This window comes from Drosophila tropicalis, unplaced genomic scaffold (genome assembly GCF_018151085.1).
Source record: "Drosophila tropicalis isolate 14030-0801.00 unplaced genomic scaffold, ASM1815108v1 contig_845, whole genome shotgun sequence".
NCBI lineage: Eukaryota > Metazoa > Arthropoda > Insecta > Diptera > Drosophilidae > Drosophila > Drosophila tropicalis.
The window spans coordinates 11349824-11365540 of record NW_027173338.1 but is presented as its reverse complement, the minus strand read 5'-3'; the positions used below and the strand labels follow the sequence as shown (position 1 = coordinate 11365540).

The 15717-nt window shown below is 38.7% G+C and overlaps 1 protein-coding gene across 3 annotated transcripts; it reads right to left on the bottom strand.

Moving 5' to 3' along the window:
- Positions 1-554: 554 nt before the first annotated feature.
- Positions 555-15706, bottom strand: Akap200 (A kinase anchor protein 200). 3 transcript variants are annotated; one of them, XM_068295655.1, is made up of 5 exons: positions 15581-15706; positions 4294-4548; positions 3771-4214; positions 2115-3710; positions 555-919 (listed from the first exon to the last, which is right to left on the bottom strand). In XM_068295655.1, exons 2-5 carry the CDS (start codon positions 4486-4488, stop codon positions 839-841), a joined length of 2316 nt encoding a protein of 771 aa, XP_068151756.1. In that variant the 5' UTR covers positions 4489-4548; positions 15581-15706; the 3' UTR covers positions 555-838. The 3 variants fall into 3 exon arrangements, with proteins under 3 accessions (XP_068151756.1, XP_068151758.1, XP_068151757.1); XM_068295657.1 differs by having other exon boundaries at positions 3246-3710; XM_068295656.1 differs by lacking the exon at positions 15581-15706 and adding an exon at positions 10943-11167.
- Between the last annotated feature and the right edge of the window lie 11 nt (positions 15707-15717).

Below are 15717 nucleotides of genomic sequence, written 5' to 3'. Positions count from 1 at the left end.
TATATATTTTATCCAATATTTCGTCCAAAAATTCTTTACAAATTTCTTAGAACTTACAGTTAAATGTATAGTAGAAATTATTCAAAAAATTCTCCCTCCTTTTTTCATCATTTCATGTATGAAATTCATTTGTTTTTATCATTATTATGATCGATCATCAATATGAGATGTGTGTGTGTGTGTGGGATGTATTCGCGTGGCTGCGTTTGTGTATGGATGCGTATTTATATTGGGCGAGTATACAAATGTGTGCGAGTGGCATTTTGTGTGCTTTGCATATGCGTAAGGAGTTCAGACAATAGGGATCCTAGGATGGAATTCCTTCTCAGTTACACCACAACACTGGATACATAGATATACAGAGAGAGAGAGAGAGAGAGAGAGTGAGATAAAGAGAACCACAGTTTTGCTTGTATGGGGTGGGCTGACAGTGTTTTAATGGGGCGGCAGATGGGGGGTGGACGAGCTGATGGAGATGCTGACAAATTTGTATCAAAACTCTGACTACTCTCTTTTGTTTTCTTTTTCTTATCATTGTTTTTTTTTTTTTCCCCTTTTTCTTGAATAATTGTTGTTGTAATCTTGGATTAGGGATATGAAGTTCGTACAAAAATGATTAAAATATGTAAATATTAAAAAATGTATTTTACTTTTTGTTTTTTTTTTTCCTTTTTTCTCTCGTTTATCTTGTGTAATTGTTGTTGCTATTTTACGTTGCGTTCTTTTGTTGTTCTGTTTCTTTAATCATTTTGTTGTTTTTTTGCTTTACTTTCTTCTTATTTTTGTTTGTTTTTTTTTTTTTAATAATATGTAATATATATAATAATTATGAGTAGGATTATTCGCATGTAACGGGCAGTTCCTGTGTTGTAACATCTGCTGCCGCAGCATTCTTTTCCTTCAGATCCTTGGTGATATCCTAAGTGAATAGAGAAAAGAAAGATATTTCATTAGTATACCGGACTAAAGGAAAACAATTAAAACATTAATAATGTAAAAACAAACAATGTAGTTATGTAGTGGGGGGTTCGAAAAGAAACTCAAAGCACAACAACAACATGATTTAAAGTTACAAATAGAATTCACCTTGAGAAAAAAAAAAATACAATCAAAGGATGGAGACGACGCAAAAAAATAGTACAAAAAATTTAATAGTAAAAGCAGTTTCAATGTAAATATTTGCCAAAGAGATGGTTGGGTGGGGGGCGAGACCCCCTCCAAAAATGGTAAGTACGGTTTATGTAGGTCTTTTGGTTTATTATTTGTTTTTAGTGAGTTACTGCGGCCAAACAGATTTGTTAAAACAGACTTGTATTGGTTTGAGTGTATGTAGGTATGTGAGTGTGCGTGTGTAGTGGCGTTTGTGTGTGTACGTGTGGTGTGTGTGTGGGTGTGTCTGATAAGGATGGGAAGGATATGGATTGTTGTGTGCTTTTAGGATTAGGATGAATGCTGTTAAGCGTCGAATTATTGTTTTTTAGTTGACGTGCATATAGAATACATTATACAGTTTACAATCGTTTTTTCCATTCACTTTACATTCCATGCATAAGACAAAAATTAAACACAGGCAATGCAACCGAAACTAATTTTAGTTTAAAGCAATAAAAATGATCTTAAATGAAACTGAAATTGATTTCGATTGCAAACCCTGAAAACAATAAATGAACCGTTAAGTTAAATGTACAGAGAGGGAAAAGAGAGAGACATATGTATGTATTAAAGTAGAACAAGATGACCAGGCCAAAACAATTGTTAGAGCCAACATAAAGGAGGCCTGGAGTGAGGTGAATCCATCACCATGAGATCAATATTTATGGCAGACTACATTGGACTAAGCAGAAAGAAGCAATATCTAGGCTTTGGCTTAATATTCAACCGATCCAAAAGCTCTCTATTAACAAACAAATGATGTACATAAATTTGTGGTAGTATAAAAGCAAAGGACGAGCGATGTAAGTAATACTGGTAGTAGTAGTAGTAGTAATAGTAGCATAGAGAGACAGGGAATAGTAGAGCACACTGGTTGATGGCTTTGGTGATGGTTGGTGGCACTCCTTGTAGAGCAGCGGGACGAGCGTGGTAAAAGTGAGTTCTGTATGCTAATTATTCACCTTATTGTTTCTATCTAATTCGTTAAGATCATCTTCATCATTAGCTTCAGCATCATCATCATCATGATCTCCATTAAGTCGCGGCAATGCCTCAAGTTTTTCGGCTATTTGATCAATGCTTATCTCAAGTTTATCGTGTTCAGTTTGCGCATCAGTAACTTCCTCCGGCACTTGCTGTTTCACTTCGTTTTCGGGCAATCTACTCTTATCTTCATCAGCTTCGCCATTAGCAGGGGTAGTCTCCTCAGCATCTTCCTCTACTGCAACAATTGGAGCCGCTTCGGGGAGAACTTCACGAATTTCATTCGAGATTAGATCTTCGTTAATCAGATGCTTTGTTTCTTCCTCAATCTGTGCTTCCTCTTTGTTGTCTTGCTCGCATTTAACAATTTCGGCTGCCTGTTCGGTTATCTCATCAACAATGATCTGAGCTTGATGTTCGATTTCAATTGATAGATCTTTTGCTTCACTTTCAATTTTCTCGATTTCTGTGTTCTTATCATCTTCTTCTTCTTGGACAGGGAGCTTTTCATTGTCAATAGTTTCTGGAGCTTCTGGAGATGCTGGTACGGCGTCGTCGGCCGTGGCGGCATCATCATCATCCTCTTCAGCTAAGGCAAAAGCCGAAACACGAGATGGCGGTGGAGACTTTGGCAATGGAGGAGGATTGCTTGCTTCGGTTAGAACGACGGATTCTGTCACGGGTTCAACGGATGATTCTGACTTGGGGCTAACATCGCTGGAGTCGTTTTTTTGATCTACTACTGGGTCAGCAGCAGTCGACACCACAACGAAACCTTCGGCATCGGCCTCACTACTAACCGCTGCAATAATTGCTTGGACCACTTGTTCTTCTTCTTCGCCTGGCAAAGTATCTGTGATGTTTGTGTTGTTGGTGTCAGTGGTGTGGCTAGGTGGTGGGATTGTTGGGACTGTATTTGTGGTGGTGTTGGTTAGGGTCTGAACTAAATCTGCGGCTGCAATGGTGGTTTCAGTCTCAGTGGCTGTTGTTATTATTGTTGTTTCGGTGGTTTCTGTTTCTGTTGTTGTTAATGTTTTTGTACTCGTATTTACAGTGTCGTTGTTGTTGTGTGCGTTGTTGTTAGAGGGTGTGATGTCTATTTGGTTTACCTCAATTTGCGACTTGTTCTTGATTTGCTCGGCCTCGGATTCAGCGGCAGGAGCAGCGACAGCAACGGGTGTGGGAGGAGGCGTGGCAGTGCCATTTGTGCCATTTTGATGTGGCTCCTCAAGGTCGTCGACTTTGCTTGGAATGTTAACCGATTCAGCCACTGGCGATTCATCGCTGGCCAGTCCATTCTTTTCGCCATTGGTCAGAACCTCTTCGGTGGTGGCGGAGCCATGACCATTGGTCACAACTTCAGTGGCAGTATTTAGTGGTTCCTTCGCGGCAGTTTCGGTTGTGGACTCTGTGGTGCTGGCAGTGATTTCTTCAGGCTTGGTGGCTGTCTCCTCAATTGTAGTAGGTGGTGTTAGTGGCCTTTTCTCATCTCCTCCTCCATTGGCCGCTTCTTGCTCTTGTGCAGTGGCCGAACCATTCTCAACTGGTTTTACTTCATCCTTGGGCGTCGCTTGCTATAGGGATTTAAGTATTAACTTGGATTTACTGGACAATTCGTTAAGTAATCTATTTACCTCTACGGATGCCGCCTCTTCTTTTGGCTGCTCTGGGGCGGCGGCGTCACCGTTTGTTGTAGGCTCAGCTGGGACTCCTTCAGCTGCTGCTGGAGATGCTTCGGGACTGGCAGCAGCTGCCGCTGTTGGTGAGACAGGTTCCTCTGTTTTCGCTGGCTTTTGTTTATCCTTTTTGCCAAATGAAATGCTTCGGAACGACCATTTCTTTTTAACCTTATCTTTCTTCGACTTGGATTTGATGCTTTCATCAGCAAGTGGTGAGATCTCCTCTGCTCCGGCCGCATCCTTGGGTGATCCAGCAGCAACAGCCGCCTCATCCTTTGACGTTTCAGCTGCTGCATCACCAGCAGCACCACCTTCACCACTTTCTCCCTTGGCATCACTTGCACTCTTCTCGGTTGTCAAATCTTTGTCATTTTCAGAATGGTCTTCCGTGTCCTTTTTCTACATTTAATATTGGAATTTTAAAATATACAAAATTGTCAACACATTTTGTTTGTTTCTTTTTTTTTTTTTTGCCTACCTCAGTACTCGCTGCTTCTCCCTCTTTGGGAGTGGCTGCATCGCCATTTAGTGGTGGTGTTGCTGCTGCACCATCACCGACTTTCTGATCCACATCCTCGATTTTCTCCACTTTGCCTGCCACTTCGTCACCCTCGCCAACCTTCTTGGGATCGGTGGTAATATCAATTGAACGCTTGCTTTGAGCTTTTCCCATTTTTGTTGATTTTTTATTGGTCCTCTTTAGTTGTTTCTATATGTGTATATATAGTTTGGTCTAAAATAAATTTTGAATACAAAATAAAATTATTAGATACACCTATGTTTAGTGTTTTCGTCTAGAGTTTTGTGTAAAATCTGATTTAAAAATGATATCCAAATTTAGATGTTCATTTAAGGATCAACAAAATCCATTTCACCCAAGACGTAAAAATTTTGTGAAAATAAAGTACTTTTGCTTGACGTGTTTTTGTTTTTTCGTATTTCAAGTCACACCCAATTTTCCACTTATCAGCGCGCCACAAAGACGTCACAGACACAAGACGCATTTCTTGGGATTGGGTACAATATCACATTTTATTTTAGTTTAATTTGCGCATTTTATTTTTAAATTTGACATTTACAATTAGCTAGCAAGTTTGCAAATGTAGTTGGCAGCAATCTTTGCTGCTTTTTGGCCTGATTTGAATACGAGGGGAATGGACATTCGAAGGATTTCCTTAATGTTATCAATGCTTAAATAAGGGCAAGCGCGCCATAATGGCAAAATGGTAAACAATTGCCGCGCCGATTAAAATGAATCATTCAAATCCATCAGCACACGCTCGTAAAACAACAGACGACAGAAAACTCAGATATGGTAGACTACAGCGAAAGAGAGAGAGACTATGGAAGGGTGCGGCGGCGGTGGCGACGGATTGGTTCTTCCGACACAAAACATGCAGGCGGCGGCAGGCGGCAATGCGTCACTTTTTTAAAATCGAATTACACATAAAAAGTAAATGAAACAGAAACCGTAGCAAGCCAACATGAAGGTGATGGGGCGGCCGGCTGCAGAGGGAGCGGCAAAAATGTGGCAAAAAGTTGGCATTTTTCGTTTTCTTTTTTGGTTTTAGGGGTTGTTCAGGCTAAAGAGGGTGTTGCTCCTCCCCGAGGCAAGGCAACAAAGGAAAAAAATGGCGGCAAATGCAGGCTACAGCTGTTTTTCTCTGCTCAAGTGTATCAACAGAGAGCACAGCAGCCTCGTCTCTTCCTCAACTCATGGGGGCGGACGATGGCTGTGGCAATTCTTATCCAAGCACGTGCGTGGATTCAGTAAGAGATCTACCTATGTACATACCAACCTACCTCTAGGGCCCTTTGCTTCTGGCCATACCTAGCTAGTGACTCATTGCGGTTTTCAATTGAAAACAATGTGAGTCAATTTCAAGACACTTGTAAAAACAATATGGAAAATATAGCAAATTTGTTGTTTTATTTACGGTTTACAAATATCAATTAAAATACCAACGTAAAGGAAAATGGAACAGCAGTCACCGAAACCCTCTGTGATATAGAATCACCTCAGAAACTCATCCAATAGTAGTCAAATCCGACGATTAAACACGAGACACAAAAAAGACATCAAATTTCAAGTTCAACGAACCTATTCTACCTACATACACTAGTAGTGTAGATACATATATGTTTGTGTGTGTGTGTGTGTGAGTACATACGTAAGACCAAACAATTAAATTTGAACTCGAGACGTTTCATTTGAAATTAAAGTTTGTTTTTTTTTCTTTTGACTATGCAAAAGCTTCGATGAGTAATTGCCCAAATATGCTTAAACCAAACACCCCAACTGCCCCTTCCTTAGGTTGGCAACCACCGAAAAAAAAAGAAACGATGCATGGGCAGGCAGGACATGACGCATCCAAAGCAAAAAGGACATTGAAAGCGCGTGAGGGAGAGAGAGAGAGAGAGAGAGGGATCAAAGGACTGCTTAGAGGGTAGTATTGTGTATGTAGTTGCATTACACAACAATAACATTAACGGTTCTGGTCATTGTACCACGTTCTTGTTGTTGTTGTTGTTGTCGTTGCCATGACAACCAAGCAGCGGCGTCGTTGGCCGCTCTATCAAAGCGGGCGTGTGAAAATAAATTGTGCGAGGCCCAAAAGGGCAAAATGAGAGCAAAAAGGATGTAAAGGAGAGTAAAAAAGCGCGAGTTGCCAGATGTCAAAAAAAAAAAACCACACAAATTTCAAACGCATGGGCAAAGTTTTTGCGAAATTATACACCAGATTTTTCCCTAGTCATAAGTATGCCTTACAAAACTAAGTAATTAATCGCTAGGGTTTCTACTAAGTATAGTAGAAACGCAGAGTACTGCAAACTTATCTTAAAGGGAGCCTTTCAAAAAACGAATCCTTGATTTTAATTCGAGACAGCGAGTAAACGCTTAAGATCCACGAATATTACGAACTTATGAAACTTCTGTTGAGTATTTGTTGAATATTGAGAAGAAAAAACCTACAGGAACACGGAGCTTATTAAGATACGTAAAGGTCACAGGTCAGAAGGTTTCCTAAAACTTGTTGTCTGGCTAATTGGTGTATTTACTATTGAAAATGCATAAAAACTCTCAAGATGCCTTGATGAAACGAGAAAGTTAAATTTGTAATCTATTAATATAACTTTAATGGGCACTTGGGACTGCCGTTTCAATTGTGGGTCTGTCTTTTTTTATTATTAGTTAAATTCAATTTAGACATGACTTTTGACATGCCACACACACATACACACTTATACATACATACATACATATGCACATATGCTTTCACACGCATACGCATTGCCTGGTAGGCCGCGGCCGCGCCTTTCGTGCTAAGTAAACGAAACGACAAATGAAAACACCACCAACAGGCAGAGAAAGAGGCAACTGGACGAGGGGAAGTGGAGCAGGGGATATGCGACGGGGGCTCAATCTATAAATAAAAGCGCATTTATCAACAATGAAGTGTGTTAAAAATGCAACACAAAGAGAAGCTCAATGTGTATGCGTGTGTGTGTGTGTTTGTGTGTGTCTATCAATTTTGACACTTGAAGCTGTTGTACATCACTTCCATCATCCCCTCCCTCTGCTCGCACAATAGCCTTTTTTCTCTTCTCTTCTTCTCCCCATTGAGACGTAAATTAAATTGATTGCGTTGGAATGTTGAGCCGGCCGGCCGGCTGGTCAGAGAGCGGGCGGTCTCTTGGGCTGGCTGTCTGTTTGCCTGTCGAACTGCCTGAGTGACCAACTGGTCAAACATTAATTTCATGTGAGCATACCATTTGGTTGAGCGATCTATCTGCAAGATCACTGGCAACATATCTCAAAGATCTCTCACACACACAACTCTATACAAAAACGCATTGTTGTACAATTAAAATTGAAGTGAAGAAACGCACATAGAAAAGAAATATAATAACGGAACCCTAAGTGCATGAGCACCCGTACAATTGAACTTTTATAAACTAATCAAGCTCTCTTTCTCCCTATCTCTCTCTCGCTCTAATTTTTTCTCTCTCTCTTTCTCTCATTCAATTGAGTGGAAAGTTTTTCCTTCAATCAGCCAAACATTGGCTGACAAAAAGAGACTTCAGCCTTAAGTAGAAGGAGCGAAGTGCAGCAGCAGCAGCATCTCGGTGACTGCTGATGCATTCCATCCATCTCTCGACTGATAAGCCACGCCTAAATATTAATCAGTCTCACAGCCTGTGAGCTGTGTGTGCATTCCACAAAAAGATCAGGGCCGGATTACATGAAAGGGGAGAGGCGAAAAACATTTGCAATTGCTTTTCATATCAATTACATTTAATTGTAAATATTCTGAAAATAATTTTGATACAGACATTCCAAATTTTTTGGTATGCCCCCATGTGGGTAATGAATTCTAAAGAATAGTACAAATTATTTGAGATTCCTAATCGATATTTAGTTCGAAAAAAGCGCAAACAAACTGCTCAACAGTTGGCCAAATATTGATGCAATATTATTTTACTTTTAGAGAAAAAATGTGTACGATATCAATCGGAATTTAAGAAATTTAACGTCTGTTTTGCAAAACAAGGAACATTTCTGTAAACTCCATTAAAATTTATGGCCCTATCAATTACTATTACTGTGTGTCCCCTCAATCCGGCTCTGTTGGAATTTATGGAGGAAGCATTTCCCAATTTAATTGCAAACCGCCCACAAGAAAGAGCAAAATCCGTGCGAAAAAAAAGAAAGATAGATTTTTCTGCCAGCAAATTTTCATTAGGAGGTGCGTGGTTGGTCGTTTTACTGCTGTCTGTTCGACATATTGGACGGATGGACGACTGCGTCCCACTCATTCACTCAAGTAACCACCGGATATATAATTGTTCTTGAAAACGATACCGTAAACTGAATGCATTCCATAATTAGTAACAAGTAGATACACAACACAAATACTTACAACAATAACAACAACAACAACTACGACGACGACAAACCCTAAAGTAAAAGAGAAAATATTCTTTTCAATTATCATTTCCGGTCAATTGGACATACGTTCTTATGCTTGTTCCTCCTAAGTGTATCTCTGCATGAGTGTGAGTGTCTTTACAATTTCTGTTTCTTTTCTCTTTTTGATATAATATAATACATAACCGAAAAAAAGAACCTTATTGCTTGCTAACGGTACCTACATATGTACGTATGTATAGATAGATAGAGCCCGCTTGCTTCTAGTTTGCTGCTTGCTGCTATCAGAACCCGAAACCAATCCAAATTCATAGTAGATAAACAAACATAGTCATAGAGGAAATTGTATTTCTATAGAAGGAAATCTCCAACAGGAACCAAACGAATGAATTTCATCAATATCAGTGTGGGTGGTGGGGAGTAGGGGGTGGGTGGTCTTTCATATATTTCAGTTAAACGTAAAATGCTGGACGAGAACTGATTTAATCATCATTCCATATCAGCAATTGCATTCGTGCTGATTCAGAAGAAACAAAGAAAATGGGGATTTACTTGTAACATAAAACTAAGTACAATTGAGTAAAGTAAATCAAATATAAAGTATGATGCCATCAGAAACTAATATTGAGACAAATAAATAGGGTGAAAACTAGGTAAAGAGCTGTATATTGACATTTGATACAGTAAGTGAAATTATATACTTCATCAATAACGTTTATAGTATGTTTCCGAAAACAAATTTTGTATATAAATATAGTCCAATTTAAAAACCATTAATTCAAGCTTATTTACTTTAGGTTTCTTGGAGTTAGTTTTCTTTAGAATTGATACAGTTTTTATTACGTGATCTAGAACCACACCATACGAACTAGATATGATGATAGAAGATTATGTGGTACTTAAAAAAGCTGCCAGTTTTGTCTGTAAAATCTGACTGACAAGCGACAAGCACAAGTCAAACAAAAGAAAAATTTCAAGAAAATAAAAGTGAACTTGGGCAAACATTAACTTTTACTATATATACACTTTCTAGACGTGCCTTTTTCCATTAGCAGCAAAAGAAGAGAGATAAACTGATTTTAATCATATCTCGTTCATATTTTACTTTTTTTTTTTTTGGCGCTATTCATTTTTGCCACTCTGCATAATATTTGGGCCGTCAAATGTTTGTGTGTATGTGTGTTTGGGTATCAAGAAACTCGCGCTGCGGCATAGATCGTTAAATCAGACGCACTTGAAAACAAAAAAATATTAACCGAGAGGCCAAAGAGCCATTGAAAACAGTAATGAGACGCAAAACGCATAAAATCATCAGCAAGAGCTATAAAATTTTATGGTTAACCAACGGAGGAGGGCAAAGGAGGAGGCATTCCAGTGTGTGGGTATATGGGCGATATACATTTTTGCAAAAACGCAAAAACTAAGAACTATAAATGGCATTAGGAGGAATCAGCATTGAAAAATTTCAACAATGTTATGTACGTTGTATGAATTTCTAAATAGAGCTGCTTGAGAAATTATTACAACTGGCGGCGGACTTTATTTTGTTTCTCTTTTCTCGTTTTCGTTTTTCTTCTATTTAGTTTTTTTTGTGTAATGATGTGCCAATAAATTTGTCGCTCTACCACGCAAAAATTGATTGGCCAAAAGGATATAGTATAACCACAAATGACCAACTATAACAACAACAACTCCTCAAGAACGACCACAACGGCGACGACGACGACGACATCGACGATGAAGACGGCTTTGCAGAGCAAGAAGAAAAGTTGCCCTGAAAAACCGGTTAACAACATACATACACTCTGTATATTCCTGTTTCTCTCTTTCTAGTTCTCGATGGTCTCCTTCTTCAGTATGTATGTACAATTTATATTTTTTCTATATTATAAACCTTTTCTTTCCACTTTTTTTTAGTTAGAGTGTACTGGTATTGTAAGAGTAATAAAAAGCTAAAGGCCTAGGTGCCAATTAGTTTGCCTTGTCAAATGGATAGAGTTGTCCCAGGTAGAGGCAGGCGGCAAGTGGCGCGCGCGCGCAGTTTTCTAATTTGAAATTCACAAAGCAAGACACACGAACACAGAACGTCCTCACTCAAGTCACTTTGAGCTTTGTAAAATGGGATTTTAATACATAATTCATAAGGCAAAACTGGCGAAAAATGATTGACGCTTCTGTTACTATTTCCGGTACTTACTTTTCTGTCGCCTCTTTTTTTGTTTTTGCTTAGATAGTTACGGGTGGTCGTCAGAGCGAAGTATAGAAAAGCGCTTTCGTTTTGGGATTCTAATTAAAGCGTTTTGAACTAAAACACACTCACTAAATAGATATATATACATAAACTTATTTCCAACACAGGCAGACACACGTTTATTTTTTTTTTTGTAGGGGTGGTAAGAAGATAAAAAAGAAAAAGTGAAAATTCACTAATCCACACGCGCATATGAACAAACGCCAACGAACCGTTAAAGTCAAACGCCAAACGACGACTGACGCGAGTTTTGATCGCAGACAACAACAACACAATGGGAGCAGAGGCAGCACCAGCAGCAGAAACTTCTTATGCCTTGCCCGAAGTGGACGACAAAGAACGACGCAACGAAACGCATCGCTTGCCGGAAGCGTTGGCGCAGCACCGAACGACACTAACAACAACAATAACAAAAGCAGCAGTGGCAACAGAAGCAGCAGCGAAAGCAGCAGTTGAAATGCGGGCGAAGGCATTATTCATTGACCATCATCACTTATCGATGATAAAGGCGAAAGTCGTCGCAGTCGCAGTCGTTGTCGTCGTCCCGTTGCCTTTATTGTTTCTTCTTCTTATTATTCTTGTTGCTGGTGGTGTTGTGCTCCTTGTACTCCCCCTTCCCCGCCTTCTGTAACCCAGACTTAGTCAATAACAAACTAATGAGCCTTGGCGCAAAAGACGGCGTCAATGCGTATGGTTTATTGCTTTATTTTTGCCATTCACGCGCGACTCCTTCTCCCTGCCTGCGCGCTCTCTCTCTCTCACTCTCTCTATCTCCGCTGAATCCCTCCTAATTAAACGCACACAATGACCCCACATCCCCCCATGTACGTACACATGCGCTCTCGATCAAGAGAGGGGTTATAAATGATCAAGAAAGATCCGAAAATGATTGGAATGACTATGGGGGGTGTGCGTATGTGTGAGGGATCGTTATGTATGTCTGTGTGTGTGTGTAAGTGTGAAAAGCATTTGCCACCGAAAATATTTTACGCTCCATTATTATAAGTGTAATATATTTGTGCAACAGATTTTCATGTATTGTTATTCAATTATCGCCCCCTTTGAACCTTTCCTACACAAATTTATCTCAATCAAATTGAAATCATTCAATAAACTCTAGTAATGTGGGAATTACTCTACCCATCAGGTTAAAAAGGGACACTTTTGGAAGGGACACTTTACATAAATTTAAAAAAAAAAAAACCTTTCTAGATTGACTTAGTTATTGATTTGCCAAAGTGATCTCTGCAAAAAATGGTTTTGAAAATCCCAAATTTTCCTGTTCCTAAGATCTATGGAAACAGAAACTTGTTGTCGAGGGAGGGGGATTTGCGGCGGACTCTTACAAACTGGAATTAAGAACAACTTCGGTTTAAGTTGTCGCACAAGCACAAAGTCCGACTGAAATGCAAATCTTGAACCCAAGTGTTGAAACCCCAATGTCCCATGTCTCATTCAGTTGATCTTTCTTTCGTTGTATAATATGCAAACATCTGTGTGAAAGATGTTTCAAAATACGCGCGCCGCACCCCTCCAACATTCACGATCCTCAACTAAGTTGTTAGTATGCCCATGTGTGTTTGTGTGAGAATTGAGTTATGCGGAAAAAATGTTTCACATTCTTGTAGATGATTTTCATGTTCCTACTTTTGTTTTTGGAAAAATCGACCACTTGAAGATTGTGGAAAAACTAAAATCTTATGGCTGTATTTACATATGTTTATAAATAGGCTTATAAATTAATGCCAATTCGGTACAAAACTAGCAGCATAGCAGACCGGACCGGCCACTTATGTATTTATCATCATCATCTTCATCTTCATCATGGTATAGAAATATATTCATTGTCCAAACAAAAATCAATTGTAAAAATAACAAACAAAAGCAAAAAGATAGCAGCACGTTGAGTGAACTGATACAGTTCCCCCGTTTCGTCTTCCTATATCGCTCGAATTTGACTTGATTTGAAAAAATGTGAGGCTCTCTGCCATTTGGCATAGAATTTCTATATTTGCGGTTTACTGTACCTATTACCCATTCATGGGGAGGCCATCAGCGTATATTAAAGGGCTTACAATAATTTCGTTAGTTTCAACGATCCTCAAAATAATCTTTTCCATGAAGAATATAATAAAAACTCAAAGAAAGTTGAAGGCGGCGTAGTTTTCCTCAAAAGGGTATTTCAGAGTCGACATAACTATACTTTTCTTTCAACCCCTGCTGAGCACTCACTGGGGCCTATAAACTTATCAATGCCGCAGCAGAATATGTTAAAGCGGGGGCGCTGCGCTGTCTATTGTCTCCGTCTCTGTTGTTGTTGTTGCTGCTGCATGCATTAGGAATTTTAAAGTCGGCGAGATTAGAGATCAACCGCAACTCGCACTTGACAACGATCACATTAAATAAAATAAAAAAATATTTAACGGTATTGGAGGACGGACATATTGCCTGTCTGCCTCACCCTCAGTCTGACTGAATTTGACTGCCCCACAATGTTTATTTGGTTTTTTTAGCAAACGTTGACGAAAATTCACAATACAAATAAGACAACAATAACGAAAGATTATTTTTTTTTGCGTTGTTTTTTTTTAACTAAACATTCAGCATCAACAAAAAATGTTTATGTAATTTGAAGCAACTTCAAACTTAGCGCATAAACTTTTTGGAAAAAAAATATATATATGGATACATAATGTAAATAAATCAACTTGAATATATCCATACATACTGTGTACATATAATATTACAAAAATTGGATTTTGAATTGTTTGATTTCAGCAAAATTAAGAAACTATGAAGAACTGTAAAATTTCAATTGAAATAATTTCACATATCTAATTATCAAATTTTCGAACTTTAAAATTTTACAATTTAAAGTTTTGACATTGAAATACAATTTGATATACATTTCGAGCCTTGAGTGCTTTAAGCAGCGGCGGATCCTTGGCGGAAAATTTTAGTAAAATTTTTTCTACCCAAAAGTGATATTTAACTCTTTAAAATTTTTCCATCAAAATCCAAGTCTAATTTTTTAAGATTATCTTTACTATATTGCGATTACCAATCCCAAAATCCAATAAAAAAAATGGATGCAAAATTGGGTTACTAACTGAAATTAATCATATGACAATCAATCATTTGTATTTAATAATACATATATCAATGCGAAATGTACATAAATTCAGCTTCAAAAGCAGAGGCAGCGGCAGAGATTTAGTGAAGGACCGGACGACACACACACACACATCAACACAGAGGAAGGCACATCAATACCAATACTCAGGCACGTACCGACGGCGACGCCAGTTAGGGCGGTGGCTGACTGACTGCCTGCCTTGCCTGGTCTGGCCTGGACTGGCATTGCAAAAGTGCGACGCAATTTTTCGTAACAAAACTGTAGAATAAATAATAATGCGAATGGGGGGAAAGAAACGATCCTCAACTCAACAATGAAGAAGAACCACAACAACGTCGACTGATAACCAAGAGAGGGAGCCAAGTAAAAGTAAGCTGAAATGCAAAAAGGGGAGACTAGCAACAGCTCTCTTGCTCTCTTAAAAACTCTTGCAGCAAACAACTTCCACACACACTTATTTGTATATGTACATATATCATCAACTCCCCACGCACCTTACACAAGGATGTTGCCTTTGCAACTGCTTTGCCTTGCCTTGTCTTGTCTTCTCTTTCTTCCGCTCTACTGTATTGCTTTTCCAGCCTAAAAACATGTTAGCAAGTGTAATCAGGCGTACAATGCAAACAAAGAACATGATTCCCAAGGCAAAGGGAACAGACGACAATGAAAAAAAAAAAAAGAAATATGAAGTCAAGTCAAGGCAATTCACAAAAGAAAAGACAGCACAAAGAGTAAAAAAGGATAAGCGAACCATACACAAGAAGAAATGCCTGATAAAGCAAGGGCAACAGAGAGACAGCAAGCGAGGGAGTGAACAAGAGACACCGGCCGAGAACATAGTGGCAACGCCGACGCATTATAGGCGGCACACCCAAAATTGTGAAAAGGAAATCTGTTCAAATACAGCCGGACTATTTCACAAAATGAAATATGTTTATCCTTTTTTCTCATAATACAATGTTTTAAACTACAATTTAACATTTTAACAGAATTTTCATTTCGAAAATATAAAAAAAAAAAAACGAAGAAACATTTCAAATTTTTGCCAACCTACGCTCGCACACACACTAACGTGCTTGGCGTCCTTTTTCTATACGTATGCCTATGTGTATGTGTGTGTGCGCGCGTCGGCGGCTCAACGACGCCGACCAAGTCTTTGAAATTTGTATTCGAATATTTGCAATTTAAAACACAATTCCATTAATATATTTTAATATCTGGGTAAACTCACAAATTTTCAATTCTGTTTAATTCGCAGACTTGTGGTCTAGACCACAAAGCGGTATACAGAAATTCAAAAACTACACATACACACGCACACAGGCACAAAAGACTAGGCTTGGGAGTTGTTTTAAGCCATGAATAAACTTCTCTTCGGGAATTAAATCACTTAATGGCGATAATAAATATATATTTATTTTTAATAATTTTTTCTATTTCAAATTTACCTGGCTTTTTAATAAAACTTTTCTGTTAAAACACAAGCACTTCTCACTTCTTTCTTTCTTTCGTCTTGCTTCGCGACTAGTGGTGGTAGAGATACCGATGTTTCTTTTCGCCTTTATCGAGTGCAGTACTATCGATG